Source organism: Mauremys reevesii, linkage group 18 (genome assembly GCF_016161935.1).
Source record: "Mauremys reevesii isolate NIE-2019 linkage group 18, ASM1616193v1, whole genome shotgun sequence".
Taxonomy (NCBI): Eukaryota; Metazoa; Chordata; order Testudines; family Geoemydidae; genus Mauremys; species Mauremys reevesii.
In genome coordinates this window covers 4,864,751-4,884,867 of record NC_052640.1, presented here as the reverse complement: position 1 = coordinate 4,884,867, position 20,117 = coordinate 4,864,751, and the positions used below count along the sequence as shown (strand labels likewise).

The 20,117-nt window shown below is 46.0% G+C and overlaps 1 protein-coding gene across 7 annotated transcripts in view; it reads left to right on the top strand.

Moving 5' to 3' along the window:
* RPH3A (rabphilin 3A) overlaps positions 1-20,117 on the top strand; it is a 133,812-nt gene that overhangs the window by 98,596 nt on the left and 15,099 nt on the right. For 5 of the 7 annotated variants that reach the window (XM_039505229.1, XM_039505233.1, XM_039505228.1 and 2 more), the window contains 7 exons: positions 5,674-5,757; positions 6,232-6,291; positions 9,003-9,239; positions 11,672-11,751; positions 14,623-14,697; positions 17,346-17,455; positions 19,213-19,339. In XM_039505229.1, the coding sequence (XP_039361163.1) occupies positions 5,674-5,757; positions 6,232-6,291; positions 9,003-9,239; positions 11,672-11,751; positions 14,623-14,697; positions 17,346-17,455; positions 19,213-19,339 (773 nt within the window). The remainder of the gene's footprint in view (positions 1-5,673; positions 5,758-6,231; positions 6,292-9,002; positions 9,240-11,671; positions 11,752-14,622; positions 14,698-17,345; positions 17,456-19,212; positions 19,340-20,117) is intronic. The other 2 variants (XM_039505234.1, XM_039505232.1) reach the window with 1 other exon arrangement.

Genomic DNA, 20,117 nt, shown 5'->3' with positions numbered 1-20,117 from the left:
CAGTTAGTACGTGGACCAGACTTTGCACCCAAAGAGTCCTGGGACCCAGTCCTTCCGTTAGGCCACCGTGCTGAATATGTGTCAATCTCTCTTGCCTTTCTCATGCTGGGGTGTGTGCAGGTGTATCTGTGTGTGTGTGTGTGTTTAATATGAATTATATATGTATAATGTGTGTGTGTGTGTACACACACACACACACACACACACACACACACACACACACACACACATGTATTATACACAATACATAATATATAATTGTGTGTGTGTGTATTATACACATACACGGGTGTGAAGTATATTCTTTCGCCCTTATATCAAACCTAACCTCTTCTTCCACAATCCTACCCAACCATATTAAATATCTAGGGGGTGCTGTATAAAGTAGGATGCTGTGATACACGACCGTAACGTTTTGTTCTATTCCCTGCTCTGTGGCAGATTCTCTGTAGACCTGACCCTACTTCTATAATAGTCAATGGAAAGTTTTTTTATTGACTTCAGTGAGGCCCCAAGTGCTTTGAGCAAGCCACTTGTTGTTATTTATTTAACATCTATATTGCAGTAGCACCTAGAGACCCGACTAAGTCAGGGCCCCATTTCTCCATGCCCGTATCTGTGAAATGGAGATATCTCCCTAACCCACAGAGGGTGGGGTTGAGAGGCTGTGTGTGTGTATTTGCAAAGTGCTTTGCGATCCCCAGATAAAAGGTGCTATGTACCCGGCATTTTTATTGTTATAAAACTAGATTAAATGCAAGATAATTGTTACCTTTGGAGAATTCAGACAGTTTCCCAAACATGTCCGCCTCATCTTGGAAGAGGAGACAGGTGCTGAATGATCCCCGCCATAACACACTGATGCTGCACGTGACTCTCCGTGTGGTAATTTCAAAGCTTCATTGATGAAGGCTGCTGCATTGATTCTGCTCGGTGTCACTTGTTCCATGAAAATTTAATGGGCCCCAAGCTATTGTAAATTGTTCGGATAAAAACTGATGACTGACAGTTTATGCCAAAGCTTGTCGAGGACAGAATTCTCCCTACGGGGCGTTGTAGGTTGACAGGCAACTTCAGAGACGGCCTTTCAGCTGAGAGCTGAGCTGGCAAATTTATTTCTTGAGCTAAACGCCACTCGAAAAAATCCAAGTTCTCTTTAATTCCTTGGCTATAAAAGGAATACTTAATAGCAAACTGCTGGAGATACTAATCATGTAATTCCCTTGCCTGATGCCAGATGGAGTCTGTGCTTGCAATTTCATGTTCCTGTGAATAAAAGCAGTACAATGGACTGAATATTAAGGGTGTCTATCAGCTTGCGGGTCATGCAGGAGCCCTCAGGGCCTCTGAGCTGTACTTTCCTAGTTTATCTCATCCACCATAATCTCTGTTTAACAGTACAGCCTGGCTGTAGTTCCGTTGTTTAATCCAATCCATATGTATGTGCAGTGGAGATTGAGACAGTAGTTCTATTATCTTAGAGTTACTTGTAGCGAATCAGTGTAATCTGTCTACCAGCAGAGTTCATTGTCATACGCGCTGGGCTAACCACCCGGTGCAGTAGGTTGGAAGGACTGCATCAGGAAACTTCGTAAAGATTTTCCCCGGTGCACCCACGCAGTGAGGGCTGAGTGAATACTGCATAAAATGTCCTGTGAATAAGGTTTGCAGCTGAATTCAGCTCAGCTGTGCTTTAAACAAGTGCTTAAGTCCTTCCCTGTTCCAGAAAGCAATGGGGCCTAAGCATGTGCTTAAAGTTAAACATAAGCTGAAATGCTTTCCGGAATAGGGATACTTTCCTGACACACTCATCCAATCAGAGGGAAGAAACAATACCATGTGACTCACTTCATTCCCACTCAGCACAGCTTGAATGGTGAATCTTTGTTGAGGATTTTTTTGCTCTAGTCTCTACCCAGGTTAAAATCAATCAGGGAAAAAAGGGTTGTTTAAAAAAAAAAATGCATTTGAGTTAGTTGCGACCTGCTCGTGAACACTGTGTGAGCTGAAGAAGTGAGTTCGTTGAATAACTTATTTGTTGCAAATAATTTGCTCAGCTGTATGTATGGCATCTCACATTAAAGTGGAGATAAAAATTGCTTTGGAAAACACAGTGCACCCTTCAGGATGTGGAGTGTAACTGATCTTGTGGCAATATGTGGCTGAGAAGAACTTGAACGCAGGAACTGCCGGGCTGGATCAGACCCAGGGTCCACCTAGTCCAGTATATTGTCCCTAATAGTGGCCAGTAACAGATAAAGGTGGAAGCATGGCTTGCTCTTTCTGTGCCCTGTTCAAATGATTCTCAGTGCACGTACGTATTGATAGGGGCACTAGACATCGTCTGAAGTGAATGGGTTGTGGGCTTGATCTTGCAAGGTGCTGAGTTCCCTTCACCCCGCAGCAGCTTGCAGAATTAGGTCCTAGGGCTGCTTGTCCACCAGGCCATTGTATTCAGTTTTATGGGGCACAGTTTTTCTCCTTGTCTGTGACAAAGAGGAGCACCTGTTCTATCACATCCTGTAAGGTCATAACTCCAGCTGTGCAACAGACACGGAACCTTATTCTGTTGCCTATAAATATAACTTCCCAGAGGCCATGCTGATCTGGCTTTGCTTGATCAGCCTCTGCTGGTAGCAGTCACTGAAAAACTCTGCTTCACCTTCTTGGTGCTTGCGTTCGTGTCTGATGTGACCGTGTTAGTGCCAGTCAGTGGTGTGGATGCTTGGCAGCTTTTCTGCTCTGATCCCTGTGGGGACTGCCCCAAATCTTCACCTCTTCCTGCCCTCCTTACACCTGGCTGCTGGAGAGGGGCAAGAGGCCAGCTTGTACCCAGAGGTTACCTGACCCACAGAAATGAAGGGGTAGGTGATTGAAACCAGTTCTGAGACCTGTCAGGCTCTGGGATCAATGGAAGTTTTCATAGCAGTGGGTGTTTGAGACGTTCTACCTTGTAACAAGGCTCCTAATCAGTTTCTGTTCTCCACTCCATGCTTCCCACACACACCAGTGTCCCACATATATCTCCTCCTTATTTCATTTCTGCTAAATAGAGCTCAGCCAGTTGCTCTCTCCTTTGAGTGAAATCTCTTGTTTCCTGCCTTCTGGATGGTGTTTGGCTGCAGCAGTGCCTCTCCCCTGCGCTCTGCAGCCCTCCTGTGAACAGCGTGATTTTCCTGTGTCACATAGGTATCAAGAGGCTTTAATTACCTCAGCCTCATCTGAAATGTTTCAGGCTAGGCCCGAAGCCAGGCCCCCAGTTCTGTGACTGACAGGACTGAAAGGCCCCGGAGTGGGCCTAGTTCTGCTGTGTTATGGTTAAGGCTACGTTTTTGTCGCAGAGGTTGCTGGGAGTCACGGATTCCATGACTTCCAGAGACCTCTGTGACTTCAGCTTGTGGCGGCTGGGGAACTGTGGGGTACCGGGGACCTCCCAAACTCTGAGCCACCGTGGGCATCTGGGGGACCCTGCAGCTCCCAGCCACTGCGGGCAGCAGGGCCTCAGGGAGCTCCAAGCTACCGGGGCAGCAGGGCCTCTGGGAGCTGCCACAGGCAAGGCTCCCGGGGGGTGGGTGGGGGCCCCCATAGCTCCCGGCAGCAGTCCATCCGAGCCACGGGGGGTGGGGGAACCCTGCAGCTCTGAGCTGCCCCCTCCCCCCCCGCGGGCAATGTGGGGACCCTGCAGCTCCCCATTTTGTCATGCATATTTTTAGTAAATGTCCTGGATGGGACTTCTGTGAATTTTCTTTATTGCCCTTGACCTGTCTGGGACTTTTACTAAAAATATGCGTGACAAAATCTTAGCCTTAGTCATGGTGGCTGGGGCAACACCTGGGGCTGTGCACAGGGCAGGCTGTTAGAATATGTGGCTTTACTGGACAAAGCCCCTTTCTTTCCTTTAAAGGGGGAAAACAGTGATGTGCACAGCTGTGGAGACTTGTGCAGTCAGTGGAGTGCAGTGGTGACCAGAGAGCATCTATCAGTGCCCCTGGCAGTGGGGGATCGGGAGTAGACTGCCTCCACCCAACCCCTATGGCGCATCCCTGCTCAAAGTCCCTTTTGTTTGGCTTTTGGCAGATGGTGGTTCTGCCCTTCGTGAATAGCTTAATCCCTATGGGAATAAACTCCACACTGTTCGCTGGCCACAAAGTCCATTTCCTTCACCGTATTCTCACGTCCATCTCTCTCTGTTGCCTACTGTTTTTTGGACACAAGAAGCACAAAGTGGAGTGAGCCGTTTTGCTGGGTGGATAAATGGATGTTAAGTGCATGCAGTACACTGGCTCGTTTCACTGTATGTAGCAATAGGGGGGTATCTCATTAAAGCCATGCTTCCACAGCTGGTTTTAAAAGAACTGCGCATGGAACTAGCATTGAAACAGCAGCAATAAGAAATGAGTGAAGTCAACTGTGTGTTGTTGACACAGATGAAGAATATCCGAGAAGAACCGGGAAAATAGTAGCATCTAATAATAATAAAACTGGGCTCTGATATAGTGCTTTTCATTGGTAGAACTCCAGGTGAGTTACAAAGGAGGTCAGCATCATTATCCCTATTTTACAGATAGAGAAACTGAGGCACAAAGCGGTGAAGTGACTTGCTCAAGCTCACCCAGCAGGCCAATGGTGGAGCCAAATTGCTTCACTGCCAGCGCTCTATGCACAGGGCCACACATCCTCTGTAGTGTCGCTAAGTAACGCTGCCTTTCATCTGGCTGTTGGAGACCAGAAATCTCCATTTTAACCCTGTCTTGGCCACGCTGTCGTCGGGTTATTCTCCTAACATTCCCCACTGTTGCTAGCCCCGGTGGAAGTGCTGGTATGACTGGGCTCTGGGGGCTGCTGGCGCGTTTGATCATCATGTTACTAAGCCTGTTCTGAACTGGGCTAGACGCAGAGTTTAAAACAGCCGCTGGCCCACGCTAGTCCGCTCCCCTTCCTGCCACCAGTAGGGCTGCAATGGTAGTAGCAAAGGTGGGAAATTTGGGGAAAATGAATCTACTATGGACAGTCCACACTGTAAATGGGCACCCACAGGTCAGTCACTGAATTGCTCTGTGCCTCATTGTCCCCGACAACAGTACTGGCCCAGTTTTGCAATGCACTTTACTTCTCGGATCTGAGCATCTCAGTGTGTAGGCAGCTACTCTTGCTATAGCGAAAGGTGCTGGGAGAGACTGGTACTAGGTGAGTCCCCATGGCTCAGTTTTTCAGAACTATTTGATTTCAGTGGGAGGTAGGCGCCTAAACACCTTTCAGATCTGGGCCTGTGTGTACAAATACATCCCCAGTTGGGTAAGCGGGGACCCTGTTTTAGGAAACTTTGATATGGGCTTTGAGTTGAATTCTCGCATACTCCCCCTGGATATGACCGAGCAGGGGATGGCCTTTGTGCTAATGCAATTTGTGGCGGTGGTGGGTTCTCTTCCCTCTCTGAAAATAAAGCCAGGCACTCCGCTGGTGTCAATCAGTGGTGCTCCATTGATGATTAACGGAGCCATGCTGACATGACTAGCAATAGACCCACCCACCAGATCCAGTGATTTTTTTCATGCCACTCACTGACGTGCATGTTTCTGTCTCTTACCGAACAGCTGTCATGGCTCTGCAGTTGCCCGTGTCTACGGATTCTAAATGCTCCGTTTCGCCTCTAATCTTCTCTCCTCCTTGTAGGTGTAAAACGTGCCAATTCCGTTCAAGCCTCCAGGCCTCCTCCAGTGACTAGTCAGAGCTCTGCTGCCCAGGCTAGTCAGCCAGGTACACGTTCTGCTTTTACGTATTCTGGGTCTGTTTGTGCCATGGAGGTGCTGGCTTGTGTTGGGACGGTGCAGAATGGCTTCCCGGGGTGCAGGACTGTGCTTTGAAGGCACTACTGATCACTGAGGTAGATCAGGGTTATCCCCCCCCATTTTACTTACACACACACACACACACACACACACACACACACACACACACACACACACACACACACACACACACACACACACACACACACACACGGCTTGGTACAGGCTGTGGTAGGTCTTTGTTTCCTGGGCCTGTGCCAGGAGGTGAATGAGGTTGCATGCCCCATTCTCTCACTGCTGCTTGATCAGTGGTAAAAATGACTCCATTCCCAAGGACCAACCGTGGGGTAGGGGGGAGAAGGGGGTTCTAATCACCTGCCCTTGAGGGGCCATTGGCTTTGCTGCCTGCTGCAGGATAACAAGATAACTTTTTATACCACAGCTCCTCCAGTGGGTGGCAGACAAGAGCCCGGGCCCGCTGGGAGATATCCAGAAAGACAAGGTAAAGAATCTCAATGGGTCCCCATCTACTGTAACACACTTATTTGGGGTCACACAGTTTCCTGCTGTAAGAGATGTTCCCGCCCTTATGTCAAAATGCTTCGAAAGGGTGACAAAGCAGGGGACAGAGTTAATGGAAAACATGGAGATTTTGGGATGAAAATATCATTCAGAGCAGAATGAATCAGGGCTATTGCACCTAAACTGTCTCTTCTGCAGCTTACCTGTCTGATCTCTGGTATTTAACACACACCATTTCAGATATTTCCATATTGTAAACGGCCTGTTCGCTGCATCAGGGCAAGAAATTCTTCTAGGCTAGTGACCTGTCAGTATGTTACTAGCATGGCCGTAAAGATACATGGCTTAGAAAAGGTGGATTGATGGTGGCATTGGGAGCAGATTGCTCTCCCCCTCTTTTAGTCCATGTGCCTCACTGATTCATCTCTCTGTGTTGCTCCCATTTCTTTCATTCTGCCCCGTAATGATGGATTAAATGGCTAAGTCTCTGCCAACGTTAATTGTCAGGCCAGGTCAGGGGACTGGCTTTCTGAGCAATTTTGCAGGTTATGATTTATTTAAAGCTTTGCTTTTCCTCTTAGAAGGTTAAATTCTGCTTTCATTTACCCTTGTGTAAATCTGGAGTAACTACTGATGTTGATGGGGTAACCTGATTTGCACCCGAGTAACTGAGAATAAAATTTTGCCTGTGTAGTATTACAAAAAAATAAAAAAAATGCTCAAATTAAAATGAATGTCTTCTTTCACCTTCCCTTCCTGGAGAAACAAGCTGTGCCACATTTGAATTTCAAGATGTTAATTATAAGCATTCAGTTCCATCTCCTCTATTAATTCACATTAACAAGGTGCTGCTGTATTCCCCTCAGGCTTTCATCCCAAGATCTGAGAGTAGAAGTGGGTCAGCTATCTGTTTCTGAGCTTTTAGATTTTCCTTGACTGAGCCCCTTGTATTTGGGGAATTCTGACTCAGCGAAAGGTTGGCTTGAAATGTAGCACCTCCACCACTTACGGCTTAATCCCACGGCAAAGGAAACTGTGAGAACCCTATTATGTAGCGATCACGTGATTAAAAACCCCAAACCCCTCGCACGTGCATTATGCAGAAGCATAAAGGGCCCCAGATAGACGCGTTACTGTGGCTTACATAGAGCAAAATGGGGTAAGAAATAATCCAGGATGAAGTTCATTTTTCGCTCACCCTGGATTTTCCTCCCTGCTTAATTTACTAGCTGAATCAGCCGTAAGCCAAGCAGCCATCTTGGCCGATCACCATGGCCATGCTCAGACCCCTTTGTTTAATGCGGTCCTTATGCCACATCCATCCCTTCGGTATCTGAGCACCTAAGTGCCTGGGGCAGATTAGAAGCCAGGTCACCTGACTCCCAGGCCTGCATTCTAGGCAGTAAACCAGGCTACCCCCTTTTTGTGTTTGCTTTCAGCAGGAGCTTGTGCTTTACTCGCATGGAGGCTTGGGGGAAACAAACATAAAGCTTGCCCACTTGGGCATTGGCCCCACAAGCCTGGGTATAATATACACAAGGCACAGAAGCCAAGCAGAGTTTCCCCCAAACGCCTTAGCACATCACGGGTTGCCCATCCACCGAGCAATTGAAGGGGGAAAGGACCTGTATAAATGAGCTGCAGTCCCATAGAATGTGGACTGTCAGATTTGCTTATGCAAATAAGGACACAAGCGTGGGCATGCTGGGTCAGCCCAATGGTCTGTCTTCTGTTGGTGGCCAGGGCCAGATGCTTCAGAGGGAATGAACAGAACAGGGCAATTCTGAGCTGCTGGAAGTTGGTTGTTTAGGGACACCTGGAGCATAGAGTTGTGTCCCTGACCCTCTTGGCTAACAGCCATTGATGGACCTATCCTCCATGAACTTATGTAGATCAAATCATCACAACAGGCAACAGGTTTGAAGTGGCAGGAGAACCGCTGCTAGATGTGTGTCACTGTTGCCGTAGAAAGGATTCCAATGCTCATCTCATGTCTCAAACACACCAAAACCAATCTACGGGTGGGGTTTTCAAACCCGTGGGTAGCCAGACTGGCAGTAGGCGGCAGAGCCCTTCTTGGCGGGTGAATCCGTATAGGGTAACAAACTTAAAAATGATGAAAGGAAATACTTTTTAGTGTAAAAAAGCCATGAGGCGATTCCTCCCTTTTATGAAGGAGTCCACAGAATAAGCTAGAGATCTAGTGGGTGGGAGAAGCAGAGGGGAGAGGAATTTAAAATTGATAAGATTCAATGGCAGAAAGTTGAAGCTAGAAAAATTTCAGACAGCAAGTAAAGTTGTAAATGTAAGTGAGGGTCATTAATCATTGGAGCAGCTTACCAGGTGTTGTGCTGGATTCTCCATCATTGGCAAGTTTTAAATCAAGATTGGATGTTTTTCTGAAAGATCTGCTCTAGTTCAAACAGGAATTATTTTGGGGGCAGTTCTCTGGCCTGTTATCCAGGAAATCAGACTAGATGATCACCGTGGTCCCTTCTGGTCTTAGAATCTCTGAAAATCAAGTAGGATCACGAACTGTGCAGATCCAGATCCCAGGTGCCCAATAACCTTGATAAAACTGGCCTAGCTGAACTTTCGGACATGAGCAACTTTCATTCTTCACCTGGAGTTCTGGTCTCCAGTGCTGCACCCCATCTCATCTATGTTCAATGCCTATTTTCTTTTGCACAGTGAGCCAGTCGATGGGCCCTCCCCAGACAGACCCGGCCTATTCAGCAGCAGCACCCAGGGATGAGAGAGGAGGTGGCGGTGCTTACTCGATGCCTGCAGCCAGAGAGGAGAGGGCTATGCGCCAGCCTGCCCCATATACGCAAGCCGCCGCTCCGCCTGCGCCACCTGCACGTCAACTCCCGCCGCCTCAGGATGACGAAGAGGATGAGGCCAACAGCTACGATTCTGATGAAGCAAGTACGTAGCCTTGTGTCATACCGTCCGGCTCCGGTACAGATGGGTTATTTTGAGCCACATAAGAAAAGTAACAAATCTTGGGCCAGATCCTGAATTGCTGAGGATCTGCTTTTCCCTCTGGCTTCATCAGCGCTCAGTGCCCCTTATTCAGAGGGGGAGTGGAGATGGCTCAGAGGGCTGCGTTGTGGGAATGTGACTATAAATGTGAGGTCAGCAGGTCCCTGCAAAGTGCACCTTGTGAGAAACTCTTCTATTTTTTATGTCGCCCTATACTCTTGAATGTTTTATATTTGGCAAAAAATGGGAACACCGTCCTTTTTAAGTGACTGCAGCTTTGATCCTCGGAGGCTCATGTCATGTTCCCGGCATCCACTAAGTGCTTTTAATGCTTGGTAAATAAGTAATCAGGGAGGGAATTGTGCTATTTTGTGACTCCATTGCTCTCTGACTGAAAATAACAAACCGTCTCCAAAAATTCAGCATTTGAGTTGAATAATTCATCCTTTTAGGAAGGCGCCCAAGGGTATAAATGGCAACTCCGTGCAACTTGGTTTTAAACCTTGAAAAAGGGGAAAGTCAAAACCTGAACTGATAATGCAGAGCCCCGTTAAAGGCGCAGTATTTGCAGAGACTGAGAGGAGACTATGGCTTTGACCTAGAGCTAAATCCTACAAACGTTCCTCAAGAGGCGCTCCCATTGATTTCGGCACGGCTTGCAGGATCAGGGCCCAGATTTTTAAAGCTATGTAGGCGCCCAAGCCTATGGCCCCAGGACCTTAGTTTATTTTACTCTCTCTAATATATGCCATTATGTAGTGTGTGTGTAAATGCAGATGTCCACGTTTCTACACATATGAAAAGAAGTTCAGGTGAAGCCTCTATTTTTCTTTAGCTGCATGAAATGCCAATAGACAGATCCATCTGTATAAAGGAGAGATCCTTGTGATTTCAGTACTTCTGCACTAAGATTGCCCCCCCCCCCCATCCTAATTCATGAGTTTACTGGCCATAAGAGTGAAGTTCAAGAACTCCAAGAAGGCATCACTTCATGGTTTCAAACCTTTTTCTGGGGAGAAGGACGAGGGTGGTTAGGAACCACGAGGCAGTGCATAAATATTAGGCAGAGAGGAAAGTGGCCATGAAGAAATTTAGTACAATGGGAGCCCGTGTCTAACATTTCCTCTCTCCAGTTAAATTTGGGTGAGCACCCAACGAAACGAGTGTGCAGAACCCAGGCTGGAACAACATGAAACTTGGGGTAATTGGCAGTCTCTGCTCACTTGGGAGAAGCTGCTGAAGTTCAGGGCTAAAGTGCATTAGCAGGTCATATAAAGATGTGATCTGCATTGTGCAGCTGCTTTGTGCCTTTAATAGGTCTCGCTTGTGCTGTCACTTCCTTGTTTGCATGCTGATCACTAAAGTCTGCTAAAACTCTCAGTGGTCCCTCCTCTGTGTTCCAGGTAAATGTTTGCATAGCTCTGTTCTGATAATGTTCTGACTACTGCAGCTCATGAATTTGGCCAGGAGATGCTGTGATGGTAGGTTAGTTGGTGACTGTGTGTAATAATGGCTGCAGTGTTTTAAATGCCCTTTAAACTCATGCACACAATTTTTCACCTGCAGTCACAAGAGCAAAGGGGAACATATAGATCAAGCCTGCAGACCAGGTCGTTAGAGGCTATCCTTTGCAGTCCCAATTACTTGTGCCCATAGTCAATTCTGGGTGTTAAATTAGCAGCTAAAATGTATTGCGTGTCATAATGCTGTAGATTGAAGTCTTCGTGATGTGATGCACCATGGTTGCCCTGTACTCCAAGAGGTTTGGGCTCTCTATGATGTTGGAATGGCCCTTGGCAGAGCGGTGCTGTCCTTTTAGGAGAGAGCGGCCAAGGTCACGGTCAGCAATTTAAAATGGTGTCTCTGCCTGGGGTGAGTTTTGGGAGGAGACTTGCCAGGCAAATGGTATGGAGAGCTGGTCAGAATGCTTTGGATGAAGTGAGATTTTATTGCTTGGTGAAGGCACTGGGAGCCCCAGTTCAAGCCCCTGCTCTGGCTGAATTGGGGTGGTCTGGGATGAAAAACTCCTTTGAATCAGGCAAGCAGGGACTTTAAACCTGGTCTCTCTCACCTCCCCCCACATTTTTGTGAAAATCTTCAAAAGATTTTCTTGTTCCAACGGGAATGAAAACAAATTTTAGAACCTCGGGAGTTGCCATGAAATGGAATTGCCGTCCTGTCAGCTCTCACTGGCATGGCAGAATGCGCGTTGGACTGCGTGGTACCCTCCCTTCCTTAGTGCTGCTCTGCTTTTGGTGCTAGGAGCCTCCAGGGTTTCATATTGGTATTGCTAGGCCGGGTGGATGAAATATCTCTAGTGGCTTTGTTCTTAATAAAACCGTCTCTTACCTTTCCCTCCCCCTCTTGCTAATTAGCCACACTGGGGGCGCTGGAGTTCAGTCTGCTCTACGACCAGGAGAAGAGCTCTTTGCACTGCACTCTCATCAAAGCCAAAGTAAGTGTGCCCTTGGAGCAAAATAAAATGACCTAGGAGTAGGTTGGCAGAGGCACATGCTCGTTCTACGTACACAGGCCATTGTCCTCCCCTGGAAGAGCGTATTTCAGAAACACCTCTCTCTATTTTCATACGCTCCCCACGACCTCGTCAGGTTTCCACCTAACTGAATGCAATGGAACTGAAGCTAGTTCTGCCACCATCTCTCTCTCCCGCCCCAGCCAGGCGACCCACACAGGCATTACTAACAAGGATGCGTGATATCCATTTCTGTAATAGCTGGGTGGTGGAGGTAACAATAATTCCCTTAAGGGCGAGGTGCAGGATTCTCTGCCCTTCCACCTCGCTGCAGACTTGAGAGGTGTCAGGGCAGCATTGGGCACGTCTAAGCTTCCTTCCAGCGCTAGAGTGCCTACTGGTTCTAGAGAGATTCCCCATTCCAAGTGTAGGGAACATCTCGGAAACCTCTGCTGTCCCTAAAAGTGGCAGAAGTGTTTTTTTCCAGGGTAGGAGGCATAAGTGAGCCCCTGTTCTGCCATACAGAAAAAGGCAGATGGGAGGGTCTTGTATTGGGCCCTAAAAGGTAGCAAGTCACGGGCTCAGTCTAATGGCTAGTGGTAGCAAACTCTCCTGCTGAGGTTCCTCCTCCAAAAAACAGTCTGTCCCTGGACACAGCAAGTTACAACATGTGGTTTCATCATCATCTGCTGTAGCGTCCGCCTCGCATGTATCTGCTGAAGTAGACTTGGGTAGGCAGGATAGCTAAGGCGCAGCTGCTTAAGGCCATCAGGTTCTTGAATAGGTAATTTCCAGTGTGATGTGTCTCTGAACTGGAATCCCTGTGCTGAAGAATGTCATTAGGCGATGGACCAGAGGAGGCGATTATTTCTTGCAGCAGTTGAGCAGATAACGGAGACTTGAGCCGGCTTCAGAGGCCACTTGCCAGGAGCTGGTATCACATGTTTGACCTGAGCCTAGCTGGAGGCAACGTATGCCTTAGCGTGCAGATGCGTGTTCTGGATAGGAGTGCATCCGAGAGGCTGAGTGCGCTGTAACTACCCACCAGCTTGCTCAGGTTAATTGATTTCCCACAGCCATCTCATGGGGTTATTGGGGTTACTTCTGCCCATGTGCAGCGGGTTGATTATAGCAACTGTAACCAGGACAGTTACTTGAATTACGCTGAAAATAATTGGGGTAGTTAATTCCATCTCCTTTAACCACCTGCAACAGCCGTTAGTACCAAGGCTCTCAGTACTGAGCAGGGACCTTGCAGAGACGGCAGCAGACAAGTTAAGACGTCAGCCCTTTATTTCCATGATTCCTGTTTGTAATGATTCAGTCGACCTGCCATTTCTGTTCTTGCTATCGGGCAAAATCAGCAACGTTTAGCTGCCATTGAGTGTATGTGCAGTGAAACCCCAAGCTCCAGCACTGTGAGCAATGTCTGACTAGGTCATAAAACTCTACTCTCACTCCTGTTAAAATTGCAAAGCAGAGAAGTCCACAAAAGCTCTGAATTTAACAGCACAGATTCAGGTCTGAATCCAGAATTTGTTACTGTCACTAGACATTCACAGATAATGTACCTGGCTGCCCGTGCGCCCGCAGCGCTCATATCGTATCTGGTTAGAGCAGGTGACGTCAGGCTGCCATTCCTCCATATTGCCTGATGGGAACAGGCTGCGCTCTGCAGTGAAAATTCCCCAAACCTCAGATCTGACAAACACAGTCTGATTTTTCCCATAGCAGTGAACATCTCAAACTGAAACACCTGACAAAGGCGAATACCCCGGTTAACTCTGAGACAGTCCTATAGACAAAAGCCTACATTTGCCAAAGCCACTAGTGATTTTGGGTGCCTACCTCAAATAGGTTTGATTTCCAGAGGGTGGGTTCTCAGCACTTCTAGAAGATCAGGCCCCTTTTAAGATGCCTTGAGGTGCGCACCCAAAATCCCTAGTCACGTGGGAAAATGTAGGCCCAAGTGCTTTCTGCTGCAGCCAACTGTGTTTCAATAGTTTGTGGTGAGGCCATAGGATGGACTTGCATCCCTAGTGCCTTGAGAAACAGAGGTAAAGTCCTGAAGTCTGATTCTCCTCCCTGCGTAGAACTCTGGTTGGTCCCGCTGAAGGTAATGGGGGATCCTGCAGGCCTGAGGGGAAACTGATGTTCACATTTCACCAGTTCTGTAGGGTGACTGCCATTGAATGCTCGAATTCCTGCAATTGCTGTCCTGTAGAGAAGGCTGGTAATTCCAGTGCGTAGATGTGCCGGTGGTAGTGAAGTGTGCAGCATTTTCCACTTTGAAAATGCCAACGTGCACCTCTGAACATGCCTCATCTCCTACTGCATCCCAGCTTCCCATTCATTCGCTCTCTCTGGAAGAGCTCAATCCTCTTACGTGTTCAGGAATGACTTCCTGGATGAAGGAGGTCTCTCCTCTTTGTGCTAAACATGGTGCCCCACCGGTGTCATTTTGGGCTAGCTCTTCATTCCCTTTTGTAGGGGATGAAGACATGGAGGCAAACCTTTGTTTCTTGGATGTGAGTTTGGAAGCTGGCTGGGGATAATGCAGATCTGTCCATTAGGTCGCACAGGACTCGAACACAATGTGAGGAAGTCAATAGCAGAAAGTAGCATTGGTCTGATATTTAGAAAATGAATTCACAGTGTTGGTTCAATGTTGGAGCTGGATATTGGGCTTTCCACTTATTCAGATCCACTTATTCCACTTATTATTTCCACTTATCCATTTATCCAGCACATACCTTCCGTTCCCTTTATTAATTTATATTTCGTAATAAACTATTGCTAAATCCTTCCCCGCATTGTATTTAAAGATGGCTAACCCCCTTCATTATCTTTTAGGGCTTAAAACCAATGGACTCCAATGGTTTAGCTGATCCTTATGTAAAGTTGCACCTATTGCCAGGAGCCAGTAAGGTAAATATCTATCAATTCATTTGCTTAACTCTGTTACATTGAAACTGTGAACAAAAATATTACAGTGCTGCTGTGGAGATTTTCCAAAGGACTAAGATGGCTAATTCCCATTACAATTAATAAGAGCTTGACATTCAAATCGTCTAGGCTGCTCAGGAAATCTCAGCTCACAGGCCTAAAAATATTCCACATGGAGAGAAAAACCTACAATGCTGCGTTAATCCTGAGTATTGATACTTTTAAACCTGAAAATAACAATAGCGTGTGTGGAAGGAATGAGGGAAGGTCGCAAAGGCAGCTGCTCTGTTGCTATTCGGAAGGTTGCCTGGGTCTCTCCCCTTGCTGTTATCCAGTATGTGGCCTGCTCAAGAAAATGAAGTCTTGGGCCAAGCAACCTTCCTGACGCCTGCATCTCTTAGGATGAATGGTGATTGTTGACACTGTGATGTAGGTCATGGAAAATCAGAAGTGTGAAACCTACAGTAACTCAGTAGAGATGAACTACACTAAATGTTCCGCTGTTCCCTGACACTCTCAAGAGCTCACACAGGCCTTCTAGGATATTTCCTGTGTGATGGCTGCTCACTAACGTTCAGAAAAAAGATGCTTTCTGGGGTCCACCCCATGAGACGACCGATCTGAACACCCCTTAACACTGTTCATATCTGGATGCGAACAGATGGGATTGGCTCAACAGGCTGATATCAAACCCCAGAGCTGAGAACACTTGTTGTGTTGGAAAAGTTTGAATCTGATTATTTTTTTAATCATGTTAATTATGGTTATGCCTAAGGACCCACCAAGAGCAGGGCCCATGGTGGGAGGTCCTGTACTAACACAGAACAGCAGATTGTCTCTGCCCTGGAGAGTTTACAGCAGGACCCTCTGCACTGGCTGCTTCTGCCGCTGCTCCTACCAGCTGGAATCTCTGGCTGGTTCCTCCCAATCTGGATCTGGATTTTTTTTGTCTGAGTCAGCTCTAGTCTTTTTTTTTTTTCTCCTTTAGCACATTAAGATTAATTGGATTGATTGTGTTATTTACACACCGTGTACCAAGCAGGCTCCTCCTTCACCCGATGACCGGCTTCTAACGCCCTCGTCGCTGTTAAACAGAACCTTGGCCTTTGTCCCAATGAAGTCAATTCTGCTGTTAGTGGAGCAAAGTGTTTATTATTGTAAGGGTATCAGCACCTCCTTAATTTTGGATGGAAATGAATAGGACACTGGTGAATAGGGAGCGGAATAGCTCAGCCCGGTGGCCTTTGTTAATGGACGAGTGTCTTTTTCGTATTGCCTTCGGTTTTGCATGTTTCACAGCAGCCTTGCAGAAGTGAGCAGCGTACAGAACATCTCGAAAGACTAATACCTAGTTAATGAGCACAGAGAAGCCTCCGCGAAGGTGACATTGTTAATGCAACGCAAAACATCTGACACAAAATCTAATTATTACTGGAGTCTGAAAGATCAATTTTACTTTGAAGGTTTTGCGTGTTCTAATTAGAGTTATGAAAAAATTCCACCAAGTGAGTAAATGCGCCAATTAGTTTCCTCATCAAAGAAAGCTCTGTAAACTCTCGCTCCCAGGACCAGCTGAATTGAATTCAGTGGAGAAAACTTCTAGGAAGAAATAAACATTGTTGGCCCACTGCCTAACAAATGTCTCTTCTGTTTCCTGTGGGGATTCAAAGATTTTTTTTTCTCTCTCTGGCTGAATTATACTCAAAGGAAATGACTGAGGTGCCAACCTCTTTCAAAATAATGTTGTTAAAAAGTTTGTAATTTACACTTTATGCACTTTGGGATCAGATTGGCTCAAACACCAAAACAAAAGAAATATTCCGGCACAACCACAAAATATGGACAGAATCCATCCCTAGTGTAAGATCTGAGTAGTCTATGTCCCCAGTGTAGTCTTCCTTTCTCATCCTTTTTTTTTTTTTTCATACATTGGAAAAAACTTCTCCAGTTAGAAGCATCTGGGATCTTGTTGTTAGCTTTAGGTGCCTCTGTTCATCCAATTTTCATCTATGGCGTATCCTTCTACTTTGCAACAGTGGAAGGAGGCTACTAATCTTGCCCACGCAGAGAATCCCAGCTAGATGTGGAATCTTGATTAGTAGGAATAATTTTCCCATGTGGCACAAGAGATGCAGAAACCAAGACTTTACTAACTTGGGAATCAGTTAATTTTCTGTTTGTACGAGGGCTGAATTGGCAGATAGTAAGTAAATATGAACAAGTGAGAGGGAGGCAAGAAAGTTCCAGCTTCTTAGGCTTTTCATTTATTTTAGGCCACAAAGTTCATTTTCCAGTGGGCTGTGCCTGATCTTCTAAATTGCCATGGCATGGTAAACACCTCAACTTCCTTTAGAAGAAGAGGCCATGTGGATCTGGGTCAAATGATGAGGATTGGAGTTTGACTCTTAAATGAGACTAGTTTGGCAATTTTGGTTTACAGACATTACTTAAAAAAATTTAAAATGTTAGGCTTGGGTGAGTGGCCCCCAATGAAGTCAAATACAGGGGAACCGTGGGACTGCTCATGTGAGGAAAGATCACAGAATTGCATAACGGTTGACTCGGGACCATTTTAGGCTGCAGACAGTGTGTGTGATTAGTTCTTTGTTTTAATTTTTGAAACCCAACAGTCAAACAAATTGAGGACCAAGACTCTGCGCAACACTCGCAACCCCATGTGGAATGAGACACTGGTGTATCATGGCATTACGGATGAAGATATGCAAAGGAAAACACTCAGGCAAGTTGAAGACAAACTCCCAGTGTCTTACACTGGGAATTACAGTGGACAAGAAGCTGGGTATGAGTCAGCAGTGTGCCCTTGTTGCCAAGAAGGCTAACTGCATATTGTGCTTCATTAGTAGGAGCATTGCCAGCAGGTCGAGGGAAATGATTATTCCCCTCTATTCGGCACTGGTGAGGCCACAACTGGAGTATTGCATCCCGTTTTGGTCTCCCCACTACTGAAAGAATGTGGACAAATTGGAAAGAGTCCAGTGGAGGGCAATGAAAATGATTAGGGGGCTGGGGCACATGGCTTATGAGGAGAGGCTGAGGGAACTGGGCTTATTTAGTCTGCAGAAGAGAAGAGTGAGGGGGGATTTGATAGCAGTCTTCAACTACCTGAAGGGAGCTCCAAAGAGGATGGAGCTTGGCTGTTCTGAATGGTGGCAGAAGACAGAACAAGGAGCAATGGTCTCAAGTTGCAGTGGGGGAGGTCTAGGTTGGATATTAGGAAAAACTTTCACTAGGAGGATGGTGAAGCACTGGAATGGGTTACTCTAGGGAGGTAGTGGAATCTCCTTCCTTAAAGGTTTTTTAAGGTGCTGGCTGGGATGATTTAGTTGGGGTTGGTCCTGCTTTGAGCAGGGGGTTGGACTAGATGACCTCCTGAGGTCTCTTCCAACCCTAATTTTCTCTGATTCTATGAAAGTGCACTGTGATGGGGAACTGCGTGCGCCTTCTGCACAGGAGTGAGTGTCATTCCCTGTTGCAGCACTTAAAGTTAGCTACCTTTGCAACCCTTTAAGAAATTGGGCAGAAGTAGAGCTGGATGGGTAGGGGTAGGAACAGTTTTTCATTGGAAAATGCAGCTTAATCAAAACCACAACATTTCATGGGGATGTGTCGATTTTCAGTGAAATTTTTGATGGAAGAAAGTCTTAACAAATTGTTTAGATCAGGGGTTGGCAACCTTTCAGAAGTGGTGTGCTGAGTCTTCATTTATTCAGTCTAATTTAAGGTTTCGCATGCCAGTAATACATTGTAACGTTTTTAGAAGGTCTCTTTCTATAAGTCTATAATATATAACTAAATTGTTGTTGTATGTAAAGTAAATAAGGGTTTTAAAATGTTTTAAAAGCTTCATTTAAAATTAAATTGAAATGCAGAGCCCCCTGGTCTGGTGGCCAGGACCTGGGCAGTGTGAGTGCCACTGAAAATCAGCTTGCGTGCCGCCTTTGGCACCCATGCCATAGGTTGCCTGCCCCTGGTTTAGATAATGTCAAAATATTTCACTTTGACTTCATCATGTTTTATTTCCTTTAAACTTGTGTACTATTATAATTTAAATAATATATTGTCTATTTAATATTAAATATTTTATATTCTATTTTCACATCAAAATGAAATGTTTTTAACTTATTGAAACTAGATGTTTTCACATTATTCTAGCAAAATATTTCAGTGGTTCTGAACTGATGTCTTTCAGAATTTCCGTTCTGCAGGAAATTTCAAAATTTTGGCTTTTTGCTCTGAATTGGAACAAATTAAAAAATGTCAATTTCTTGAGGAAAGGAAATTCTGTTTTCCAACCAGCTCTGGTCAGAAGTTAAATCAAGGCTGCTCGATTTGGCAGGTATCTTAGATGTGAGATTTTTAGGGTTTGTTGTCTACATTACTCCCGTAAACAAATTTTTTGGGTTGCATAGCACAGAGTCTGAGCTGGGAAATGCTCCAGCCCATTCAATATTAGGTCCTTTTTCTTGTTCAATTCAGGATCTCGGTGTGCGATGAAGACAAATTTGGCCACAATGAATTTATCGGTGAAACTAGAGTTTCTTTGAAGAAGCTCAAATCCAACCAGAAAAAGAACTTCAACATCTGCTTGGAGAGAGTAATACCGGTAAGTCTCATGAAGTTCTGCTATGTTGTCATTACTTCTGGTGCTTGATATAAAAGTAGCATTCAATGGACTTTGGAGTGACAGTGAATTTGAGACTCCTGAGTGGCGATGTGACCTGTGAAAGTGAAGGTCTCTGGGAAGGTGTTCAGAACCTTAGGACCAGTTTCTGGTTGCAGTATAAATATGAAGTAACTCCATTGTAGGCCGTCATGGAGATCAGAATCTGCCTAGCCTGCCTAGCCTGTTGGTGTGATGAACAGTTCTTCAGTGCATGGGACGCTATGTTCCATGGACTAGCACAAGTCTAATTTATAAGATATTAACCCCGCTGCACCCCGAACACATCCTGTGATGTGGACAAAGGGCAAAACTCTGCTCTTGGATCTGCATGCTGACTCTTGTACCCTGGTCTCCCAGAGACAGTTCTGTAAATGTAGGAAGAGCAGCGTAACAGAGCTGAGATCACTACTTTAGGATTGAGAGCAGATTTTTGATCATAGGCTTTAAACAAGAAAAACTAGGCAAATTGCTGAGGTAAGATCACTAATAGTTCTAGCAGGAACCTGTCTGAGCAGCCTATGTGGCGTTCCTGTCCAACTGTTTAAAACTAGAGAAGGAATCCTACATAAAGGACTGACCCCCATGAGCGAGTAGCATATTGCATGCTCCTGTGTACAGCTTTGGAATATGGGTGGCTTCCTTCCCTAGAAATAACTCATATGGACACCCACAAGCTGCTTTAAATAGTTTGGTGGCCTGTAGCTCTCCTGACAAGAGA